General features: G+C 41.0%; 1 protein-coding gene across 5 annotated transcripts in view; it reads right to left on the bottom strand.

The window, feature by feature from the left end:
- ACOT9 (acyl-CoA thioesterase 9) overlaps positions 1-12,359 on the bottom strand; it is a 61,653-nt gene that overhangs the window by 29,614 nt on the left and 19,680 nt on the right. The window contains exon 4 of one of the 5 annotated variants that reach the window (XM_081041866.1): positions 3,728-4,161. The exons of the other annotated variants lie outside the window; for them this stretch is intronic. Within the exon in view, the coding sequence (XP_080897992.1) occupies positions 3,728-3,741 (14 nt within the window). The 5' untranslated portion in view covers positions 3,742-4,161. The remainder of the gene's footprint in view (positions 1-3,727; positions 4,162-12,359) is intronic. 5 annotated transcript variants of the gene reach the window in all.

The raw sequence follows: 12,359 nt of genomic DNA, 5'->3' as shown, positions 1-12,359 counted from the left end.
TGGTGAGAATCACTTTCCTTAAGTAACAGACCTTCCACCCCTCCTTTATTATTTCCTGTTATACTCATTAGTTCTATTCTGATATGGTCTCAAGGTAATAGAGCTGACATCAAATATATTATTAAAATAAAAGGCACTTAATCATACCTTGACAGACACATATTAGCAATGTCATTATTACAAGTAGAAAAATCAAATCAAATAACAAAACCTAACAATACATGTTATCAGTTCAATTTAGTGTTACAAGTGAAAAGTATCGAGTAACTATCTTTCCTTGGGAACCATATATACTTTTGGATATCTAATTCAGGTAGAAAATGTTCTTGGAAAACTGTGTCATCAACTTTCAAACAAATTGATTCATGCTATAATTTCATTAGATAGAGAAACCACTATTAAAGAATTAGCTTATTTCCCAAATTATAGAGATTATACAAAAGGATAGAGAATAAAGTTAGGAGAGGGAGGAGGAAACAATGTAAAGATTTTTCCCCCCTAAATCTTAAAGAAAAAAACTGTAAAGGCTAGTGAGCTGTTATATGAGTCCTTAATGTTTTACCCACTTGCTCCAATAGAAGCAAAACCCAGGCTAGGCGATTTTGGAATGGCAGTGATTTTTATCCCTTTCCCGACCTTTCCTCAGTTCCACTTTTATAACTGCTCCTAAAATCCCAGTGCCAAAAGGTTTATCTTTAGCAATGCTCTTTTTCCTCTAACAATTTCCTCTTGCTTAAAAATGGTAAATATTTAAAACATGTCAAACTATTAGTGACATGGGATCAGACAGAGGGCCTCTTTAGGATAGGACATCTTCATTTCAGAGTGTCATCTTCAATCAAGATTGTCTCTTCCAATACAATAGGGCTTAAATGGTAGAATTTCAGTGGGCATCTCCTCTACCCGTGCCTAACCTTCCGATCGTTCTTTACCCTATCATGCCCACCCTCCCTCCCACTTAATCCACTCTCTCCAACAAATTCGGTTCTCTTTCATTCATTCATCATTCTGCATCCTATTCCTCTCTATTCTCTTGTCCACCCACTTTCCATCATTTTTCTCACACCACCCAAACTGCTACCATCCCAACTGGGAAACAGAGCCTCGGTTCAGACTCCAGGGCAGCCGGTTCAGCATGTATGAACTGACCCTGCCATTCCTCAGCCCAAGGAAAACCAACAAATACCTCGATACAATTACAGCTGTATCAGGATGTATAACCATGGCAGGAACAAAACTGTAAATATACTTCCCCATCTCTGCAAAAGCTTATGTTTCAGAGTGCATGCAAGCTTTAGAAACTTACTTTACAGTGAGGATTTGTATAATTTATAGATGCTAAAATCATGCCGGTTGTTTGAATTTACATAACATGCTTTCAGGTGTAAGTTTGTATTTTGTGCTGTTTGGAGATGGGGCCACACAAAAACAGGATGATGCCATTAGTATTAGTTTATTTTCAGAAATACTGATGTTATTCTAGCTGGTTTATCTTGATGTATGATATTTATGGGATTGTTAGACTGCCTTTTCTGGTTTATGTAGGTGACTCATTAGCACATTCCTCAAGACACCACATATGGCTCCTGAGGAAGGAAAGCCCAGAGGAAGGAAAGATCCTTATTTTACTCCTAAAAAGCCTCTTCAAATTGGCCATTCCTTCCTTGACTTCAGTTCCTACTATTACTCACAATTCCTCCCTCCCCATGTATTGCTCAGCTCCTTCATCTCCCTCACCCTGGCCTTTGCAGTTCCTGTAAAACTTCCCTGAGCAGATAGATGAGATAGAAATACACACACACAGCAATCCACTCTAATGAACTGGAATAAATGTCTCAGGCCAAGCCTGTCACAGCTTGGGTTTGCTATTAAATTGTACATTCAGGGCCCTGCAAGGTACTGAGGTCCAGCGTTGGGAAACTATAGAGAATCACTGTCACTCATAGGAAGCCCAAATTGAATACTTTGGTAATTGGAGCTGCTCGGTCTATGGCTTCCAGTCCGGAACTATAAGGATTGAGAAACACTTTGGGTAGCAGGTGGCGGAGAATGAGAGAGGGGTTCCCTGCTGATGGGGCATATCCAGGAGGCTCAGAATTCTGTCTATTCATTCCTGGACCAAGAGCCCCACCAAGACCAAGCTGTTTGTGGTGCTACCTCTCCATGCCTGCAGCCCACCTGCGTATTCTTGTCATTCCAATCCCAGCCAGCCCACACCGCACAGAGCTAATGTCAACCAGCTTCAGTCCCCACTGGTTCTCGGGCTTCCCCTCCCTAATGCTGATGCTACCACCATTAAGTGTCATCCCTCTGAGCCTCCCCAGTTCCTCCATCACCACAGACACACACATATTCAGTGACATTTGAAAGACTAAGAATACAGAGATAAGGCACAATCCTGTACCAGGAGAAGCAAACAGCCTGAGAGAAAGGAACGTGGAAATAAATCAATATAACTTAATGACATTAATTCTAATAGAGGAATATGCAAAGTACCCCTAATACAGCAAGAGTGAATTGTTGCTGAATAGATTTGCCTCAGTTCTTTCCACTATATTCGTTTCCTCTTGCTGCTGTAACAAATGACCACAAACTTAATGGCTTAAGACAACACAAATGTATTATCTTACAGTTCTGGAGGTCAGAAGTCTGACACGAGTTTCAGTGGGCTAAAATCAAGGTGTCAGCAAGGCTCTGTTCTTTCCTGCAGGCTCTATGGGGGAATCCATTTTCTTGTTCTTTCCAGCTTCTAGAGGCCACCTGCACTCCTCGGCTCATGGCCCCCTTCCACCCTCCTCATCAATGCTGCATCTCTCTGTGCCTTTCTTCACATCTTCCTCTGACTCTCTGACCCTCTCTCTTCCACTTTTAATGACTCATGTGATTACACTGGGCCACCCAGGATAATCTCCCTATTGTAAAGTCAGCTGATTAATAACCTTAATTCCATCTGAACCCTTAATTGCCCTTTGCCATGTAACCTAAGGTTCCTGCGATAAGGATGGGGACATCTTTAAGAGGACTTTATCACACCCACTACAAAAAATCTATAACTATACTAATTATATAAATACACACACAGGGCGGCCAGTTGACTCAGTGGTTAGAGTGCAGTGCTCATTACACCAAGGTCACTGGTTCTATTCCCACATGGGCCAGTGAGCTGCGCCTTCCACAACTAGAATGAAAACAATGACTTGACCTGGAGCTGAGCTTCACCCCCCACAACTTGACTCAAAACAACGACTTGACATGGAGCTGATGGGTCCTGGAAAAACACACTGTTCCCCAATAAAAAATAAACACACACACACCACTCCCTGCCTCTTATGTAGCAGCAGCCTTACCTCCACCTGCTGATTGAGGGCAATTACCCCTGCCAAGATGGTGATTCCTTGGCCACAGGAGTCCAAAGCCCTGGAGTAGCCATACTTGTATGGGACCCTCATTATGTCCCTTGGCAAGAGGATGACCCTTTGTGGAAACACTTTGGGTAGCAGGTGGACCCTTTGAGAACCTCAAACTCTGCAGAGCTCAAAGCTGCAGATTCAGGAAGCATAAAGTCCCCCAGTGGGTCACGTCAAATGAACTCAAATAGAGTCTGGAGGCTTTGGCGAGAAATAAATGATAAAGATTTATTCAGGTCTTAGGGCTTGCAGACCGGAAACACAACTAGGCAAAACCCCAGAAGTGTTCCGAAGAAGAAAGAAAAGTTAGGAGTTCTTACAGGAAAAAGTGCATTCTTGAGAATCAGTTTTGCATTCTTAGCCCTAGGACTTGTCCAAGACGGTTATCAGTCAGCTGTCAGCCGGTCGGGATGATAGATGCCAGATGGGCTGGAGGATGGGTACCAGGAGCTCTGGTCACGTCCACTGCTCTGGATAATGGATGTCAGGTGGTCTGAATACGTGAGTCCTTCAGGGAGAATCAGAGGGTTATCTGGAGGTTTGATGTGTATCCAGGCTTTGATGCAGGACTGAAAAGTTCAAAAGTTTAAGTTCCCAGGCCAGTTCAAACAAGAACTGAATAGTTTCTTCATGCCTCAACCTACTTGATTTTAGTAATTTAGCAGCTTGGCTATAGTGGCTCAATTTCATTTCTTCACTCTATTCCTCAGTCCTTAGTATTAGAGGAGTCTTGGTGAGGAGAAAGGATAGTGACCTAGAAAACCACAGAGAAGAGATGACATTTCAGAGAGTTCTACCCTTTGAGAAAAAGAAACTAAATTATCCAAATTGAATTTTCCATTTTCATAACTAAACACTTTGAAAAGATGCTAAGGAAGTTTTCAAAAAAATTACAGGGGAACATGTTTATTTGCCCTTCTGGCTCACATTATCTTACATACCTGACTAAAATATGTTGTTTTAATTAAAGGCACCCATGGAAGCTGGCCAGTTACCACTGTACCAATGGCCCAGTTGCTCATTTCCTGGAAGGAGAGTTCCCTGAGAGACCTAGCAGTGTCACCCAGATCAATCTTATACTGGAGGCAACTACCATGTTTCCACAAAAATAAGACTGGGTCTTATATTAAACTGTGCTCCAAAACACGCATTAGGGCTTATGTTCAGGGGATGTCCTCGTGAAAAACCACGCTAGGGCTTATTTTCCTGTTAGGTCTTATTTTCAAAGAAACACGGTAGGGCTATGTATCCTCAGCAAAAGTGAGCGAGATAAGCAACACATCCCTTTTTGCTGCATTCTCGGAGGACTCAGTTCCACGCCCTGGGAGAAGTAACGTGCCTCTCTCAGGTTGGTTCTCAGCTGAGCCCCAGGTAGCTGAGGGAGATTCACTGTTTGCTACCATGAAGTCTGTCCCTGGGTAAACAAATCTCCAAACCAACTCCTCCATGTGTCATGTCTGTGAGAGAAAGTCTGCTTGGGGCTGGCGCCAGACTGACAAGAACAGTCCCTGCCTCAGAAGGACATACAGTGGTGTAAAGACAGCCTATTCAATAAATAGTTTGGGGAAACTGGACAGATATGTGAAAAAAATGAAACTGGACCACCTTCTTACACCATATACAAGAATAAACTCAAAATGAATTAAAGACATAAACGTAAGGCCAGAAAACAAACCCTATTAGAAAACATAGGCAGTAAACTCTCTGACATTGCGCTTAGTAGTATTTTTTCTGATATATCTCCTTGGGCAAGAGAAACAAAAGAAAAATAAACATGTAGGACTATATCAAACTTAAAAGTTTTTGCACAGCAAAGAAAACAATCAACAAAACGAAAAGACAACCTACTGAATGGGAGAAGATACTCCCCAATGATACATCTGATAAGAGGTTAATATCCAAAATTTGTGAAAAACTCATAGGACTCAACACAAAAAAAAGAAACAAAAAAAAACAATCCAATTAAAAACTGGGCAGAGGACCTGAATAGACACTTCTCCAGAGAACATACACGTGGCCAATAGACATATGAAAATATGTTCAATGTCACAAATCATCAGAGAAATGCACATAAAAACCACAATGAGATATCACTTCACACCTATCAGAATGGCTATCCTCAATAAATAAATAAATAAATAAATAAATAAATAAATAAATAAATAACAACTGTGGGCGAGGATGTGGAGAAAAGGGAACCCTCATCCACTGTTGATGGGATTGCAAATTGGTGTAGCCACTAGGGAAAATGGTTTGGAGGATTGTCAAAAAATTAAAAAGAGAACTACCTTACGACCCAGCAACTCCACTTCTGGGTATTTATCCGAAGAAATCCAAAACACTAATTCGAAAAGATATGTGTAACCCTATGTTCAGTGCAGCACTATCTACAATAGCCAAGATGTGGAAGCAACCAAAATGCCCATCAACACACAATTGGATAAAGAAATTGTGGTACATACATACAGTGGAATATTACTCGACCATAGAAAAGAATGAAATCTTACGATTTGAACACACACTGTGACATATAGACGATGTATTACAGAACTGTACACCTGAAACCTATGTAATTTTACTAACCATTGTCACCCCAATACATTTTAATAAAAAACAAGTTAAACAAAAATCTTACCATGTGTGACAACATATGAGTAGATGGACCTAGAGAACATTATGCTAAGTGAAATAAGTCAGACAGAGAAAGAAAAATACCATATGATCTCACTTATATGTGGAATCTAAAGAACAAAATAAACAAACAAACCAGAAACAGACTCAGAGATACAGAGAACAAACTGATGGTTGCCAGAGGGGAAGGGTTTGGGAAACTGGGTGAGAAAGGTGAAGGGATTAAGAAGTAGAAATTGGTAGTTACAAAATTGGTACTTTACACGGGGATGTAAAGTACAGCACAGAGAATATAGTCAATAATATTGTAACAACTATATATGGTGCCAGGTGGGTACTAGACTAAATGGGGGATCACTGCATAAATTATGTAAATGTCTAACCACTATGCTGCACACCTGAAACTAATATAAAATAATATTGCATGTCAACTGTAACTGAAAAAAATAATTTAAAATATGGGGATAATAATCATACTCACCACACACACACACCAAAAATCAGTCCCTGACTCAGAGGGGCTCACATTTGGCTTCCTGACTCATTTCCCGGATGAGGAAACTGAGGCTCTGAACTTTCAGGTTTCTTCCTCTGATCTGTTTGTGCTGTAGCATTCCCTTCACTGAGTACCTTCCTCCCGTCATGCACTTGCAGGGCCTAACTGAAGTCCTGCTTCTTCTAGAAGGATTTCTTGACTCCTGTAATCATTAACTTTTACTTTCTCTAAATTTCTATTTCACTAAGTCTGTATCTAACAATTTACCACTTAATTATACTTTGCCTTGTATTATTGCTTCAATTATTTGCCGTGTCCATCATGGTACTCCAATGATATTATAAGCTTCCTGAAGGCAGTAGTCATCTTTTAAATTTTAAGTCTGGGCAACATAGTTAATTCTCAATATGTAGATATGATTTAATTGACTGACTTATGGAAACCAGCTCCTGAGCAGGCTGGTAATGGAGGGAGAGGAATGGTTAGCAACACTCCCATCTACAAAGGCTAGTTTGGTCCTAAGCCAGCCTTCAAAAACCAGCTGGACTGGGTTTAAAGAACCTTCCATAAGAGCATAACATAAAAACAAAAGGATCTACATTATAGATCATATTCATGGTCCAACCAATTAAGATTGGGTCCATTAGAGTGAAAAAAAAGTGATTTATTATATGGGAGAACAATATATTTAGTGATAAATGTCAACCTCAAAAGCTACCCTCCACAGCATCCTAAATTTAATTTAATCAGTCTATTATCCATGCATTAATCTAAACCCTTCGAGATGCTATTAAATTAAAAAAAATAATTGTTTTTCTTATTGCCATAAAAGGTTGTTCTTTCCTCCCAGTCCCACACCTGTTCCTGCGCCTCCTACAAAAGCTTACCAGACTAGGGCATTTAATAGGAAAAGAGCAACTCTTTATAGCATTATAATGCGTGAGAGCACACGGGTGTTGGCAGTGGGAAAAGTCTGATTTTCTGCAGCTTTACCTCTCTGAGGGAGGACAAGAAGAACCTCTTTCTTTTCTTCCCTCTTCCACTTACTTGCAGGATTCAAGCCCAAGGAAATCCTCAATCCTTTTTTACCCCCTAGACTGTCTCATCCAAAAGGTACTGGATGACTGACACCCCGCTGTAGGCTAAGGAGAGGAAGAAGTCCAAAGGGCTGGGTTTTCCCAACGAACTGGGAAAAGACAGTCCCCTACTCTGGGGACAGAGCCCCAGAGTGCAGTTTCCAGGCTCTCGGCCTCACGTGGAAAGGTGCTGGCTCAGGTAGTAAATGGCCATCAACTGTGATTGGATGGCCATCAGCTGTGGTTAGTTGGCCGTCAGCTGTAAAGAGCCATTGGCCACTAATATAACTGCCGTGGCTACGCTAGCAGAAAAAATGGGGGCTAGTGAGAAGATGGTGGCCGAGCCTGCACGCGGAGCAGTGAGGGGTGCGGACAGTGTGGCTCCAGCCTCCAGTGAGACCATAGTGGTGTGACTCCCCTACCTATGGCTCCGTGGGTGTTCCTTTTTGGCCTCACCATGTCCTGCGTTCTTATGTGGGGAGTGGGAGCAGAGACCCCGCACGACACCTACTTTCTTCTGGTCTCTCGTGAGAAGACTGGAGTGACATTTAGGTCTGTGTTGCTTTGTGTCCATGTTCTTTTTTCCTATGATAGCTGAATTTTTCCCCTAGTACTTCAGCAGAACTTTTCCCCTGGTACACTATGTTCTTCTGGCAAGAAAGGAAAAGAGGAAGAGGAAGGGAAAGAGAAAGAGGAAGGGGAAGGGGAGGGAAGGGAAGGGAAGGAAAAGCCCCCATCATGAGCATCTTATCTCCCACCTCCAAAGGCAAAGGCTTTTCACATTTTTATACCCCTTCCATCCTCGTGTTGTAGGAAGGCATCTGACAGCGCTTTTTCCCTGAAGAGAAGATATCATTGAAGAAATCCAAAGAACTGAAAAGGGAGAAGAGACTCCCACTGGGGGAAACAGAAAAGCTTATCCAGAATCTTGAAGGCTCTGTCCTATTTACTGCTGTGGCTCCTATGCCTGGTACACTGCCTGATACACTGTAATTATAGAATAATATGGATTGACCAAACGACTGAATAGCAGTGTAATAACTACCATGTATCAAGTACTTATCTCAGTGCCTAACATGTTGAAAATAAATAATAAGTATCTGTTAAACACACAAAGGAATAGTACTACAAATAGTATTATTTATTGAGCATTTATTGCTCAATTATTTTATTGAATCCTCACAACAAGCATAGGAGATTGACATTCCCATAATTCCCATTTCATAGATAAGGAGGTTAGGATTTAGAGGCCTTCAGTAACTTTCCCCAAAATCAAACTGGCTAGCAAAGTGATGGCTAGCAAGCATTGTCCAAATAGCAATTACCAACGTGCAGTGAGTGTCCTTCTCCACCAGAGGGCATAGTCTTCTACCCCAGACTTAGCCTGAAAAACTGCCGATGTGGGTAGATCCGGGAAAGTAGGCTCATGATCTGAGCCATGCATAAGAGCAATCACTGCTGGAATCGGGATTCTGCAGAGGAAGGGGAACCAAACTAGGAAATGAAATATCATCTAGAAACTTAGTGATCACGGGGCTTCAAATCATAATGCTCAAGTTCTCCTCTCATGTACATATTCAATATTTTCCAGGCCTTTAGCCAATATTTCCCCCTTTCTGGTTTGTTTCCCATGTGGACAAATGTATTCTACAGTCATTTTTACTTTGGTAAATTATAAAGTAATAACACATGGTTCCACCTTAATTAATGGGTTATCCTGAAATGGCTCCCCAACATATAGCAAACAAAAATGTCTTGGAATCTGTCATTTCAGAATCCGATCTCTGAATGCTAATTTTCCTAATGTAGGACTCTTTTCTATCTCAAGTCAGTAAATAAGGAAACTCATTTTCTACTTCTTTCCACTGAGTTTTAGAACTTATTACTATTTCAATGGGTCCTTTCACAGGTGGATCTGAGTCTGTCTCATTTATTGGCTAGATCTTTACCCATATCATCCTTATCCAACCCTTGGTCCTGTCCACCATGGAGGCAGTAAGTGATGGGGGACTGAAGTAAGCATGAAATTCAAAACCAGAATGGTAAGCATGTAAGCTGCTATTAGGGCTACAGATCCCTTATTTTCTGCAACTGGAGTGGACCATTCCTATTGGCTTGTTCTTGGTATGACACTAACATAACGAGACAGTAAGGTCAAAAGTCAAGATTAGGAGAAGTACTTAACAAAAAGATTAGGTAAATACTTACAAAAATAAAAATGTATTAGCCGTGTTTATTTCATTAAAATGGACTTTAAATTTTAAAAACCACTATAAAGAGGCACAAACATGAGAACGTGAAAAATCCACCATGAAAATATAAAAATTCTGAACTTGCTTGTACCCAATAACATAATTTTAGTTCAAAATGGATTGATAAATTTGACTACTTTAAATTGAAAAACTTCCATATGACTAAAGACACTATTTTTTTTTATTGAGGAAGGGTAACAGGACTTTATTGGGGAACAGTGTGTACTTCCAGGACTTTTCCAATTCAAGTTGTCGTCCTTTCGATCCTAGTTGTGGAGGGCACAGCTCAGCTCCGGGTCCAGTTGCCATTGTTAGTTGCAGAGGGCACAGACCGCCATCCCTTGCGAGAGTTGAGGAGCTGAACTGGCAACCTTGTGGTTGAGAGCCTGCGCTCCAACTGAGCCATCTGGCCACCCAGGAGCTGAGCGGCAGCTCATTAACTTCATTCCAGTTGCAGAGGGCACAGCTCGCTGGCCCATGTGGGAATCGAACTGGCAGCCCAGTTGCCCAGAGCTCGCGCTGTAACCAACTGAGCCACCTATCCACCCCTCCAAAGACACTATTAACAAAGAAAAATATCTTAGCCACAGATTTAGTACATGTCTGCAACAAAAGTAACAAAAAAAGAGGGGTGGGGAATTAGAATAATAAATTATATAAAAGGGTTACAACACATGAATAAGAAAAAGGTAAAGAAGCCAATCAAAAATGGACAAAAGCCACTGGCAATTCAAAGAGAAGAAAAAAGCATGAGGGTGGCTGGTTGGCTCAGTTGGTTAGAGCGCAATGCTCATAACACTAAGGTCGCTGGTTCAATTCCCACATGGGCCAGTGAGCTGCACCCTCCACAACTAGATTGAAAAGAACGACTTGACTTGAAGCTGATAGGTCCTAGAAAAACACACTGTTCCCCAATATTCCCCAATAAAAATTTTTTAAAAAGAGAAAAATGCGTGACCAATAAACATATAAAAAGGTCAACATCACATTAATCAAATTCAAACCACAATAAGATACTATGTCATACCCATGAGATAAGCAAAAAACAAAAAGTCTGAAAATACCAACTGTTGTTGGGGACAGACAACATTGAGAATTTTCATTCACTGTTCGTCAGAGTTGTGAATTGGCATAATCACTTTGGAGAGCCATTTGGCTCTATTTCATGAAGTTGAACATGCAAATACCCTTTGACCCAGCACTCCAGTTCTAGGCAAATACCCTATAAATTACTGCTCCTGTACTCAAGGACATATACAGGAATGTTCATAACTGCATTATTTGAAATGGCAGGAAAAAAGAAAGGAAGCAATCTAAATGTCCATCAATACTAGGAAAATTTGTTTAACCTTGAATCCTCTGAGGATGAACTTTAATCCAATTAACTCACAATAATTGCACAAATCACAGGGTTTCAAGGTCAGTACTCCTTTTTCTAGATAATTAAATGCTTACAATTTTGCATTTCCTTCTTGTATCCCTTTCAACAAATGAGTAAGTTTAAACATTCCAAAGAGGGAAAACATGCACTCTTGGGGTATTACCTGGAGAACGCTGTGTGGCTCTGTGTCTCCCACAGTGCCCTCAGAAATCTGATCTGTCACTTCACTAAAAGTGAATCTGTGTCCCTAGCAGGACTCACATCAACCAAGGCACTGACAAATGAAATAAGAATATCAACTTCTTAACTCAGAATGAGATGTGGGGCTGCTTGGGGTCCATGAGAAACGCATTGTTGTCAGAAAATGTACTGTTGAGCATAGTCACTTGCATTCAGGTAAGGTACGGTCACTAGAGGGCACCATAAGGACAAAGATTTTTGTCTGGTTTTCCACTGCTGTAATTACTACAGAGACTACAACACCTGATACAATAAAAATCTACTCAGTAAATGAGATTTTAAATAAATGTTAAATAAGGAGGGACTGTTGTATCCATCTTCACAACATGCAAAGACCCATTTCAAGAGTCACCTACTGGAGTTCTTGCATCAGGCTATTCTTGTTCCAGTACAGGGCCGGACTGAGCGGTGCCAATTTTGGCCTCTGCGATTCTTCTTTTTCTATACTTCCGGGACTGATCCTAGGAGACACCTTTAGTGTGCCTCAAGACATAAAGGGAAGACTTCTGGGGTGTTCTGGGAAAGATGTTGCTTCCCAGATAAAAAGACAGAGCCTCATTAGGAGAGAAAGACTTTTGCTCCTGACCTTTCCTCCCTGCTCGGGATGCTGATGAGAAGACATGATGCTTGGAGCTATCGCAGCCCTGCTATGTTTGTGATATGAGTGGAGAATGGCTGGCAGAGTGGAAGGGTTTTAAAAGTCCAGGTCCTAGTTTATCTTCACACTTAAGGGATCTGGAAAAAGAACAGCAAAATAAGCCCAAAGGGAGCACAAGGAAGGAGATAATAAGGATCAGAGCAGAAATAAATGAAATAGAAACCAGAAAAACAATACAAAAGATCAATGAATCCAAGAGCTGGTTCTTAGAGAAGATA

The sequence above is a fragment of the Rhinolophus hipposideros genome (assembly GCF_964194185.1).
Source record: "Rhinolophus hipposideros genome assembly, chromosome: X".
In the NCBI taxonomy this organism is placed as follows: Eukaryota; Metazoa; Chordata; class Mammalia; order Chiroptera; family Rhinolophidae; genus Rhinolophus; species Rhinolophus hipposideros.
Note: the sequence above shows the minus strand (reverse complement) of the source record. Positions and strands in the feature narration are given on the sequence as shown.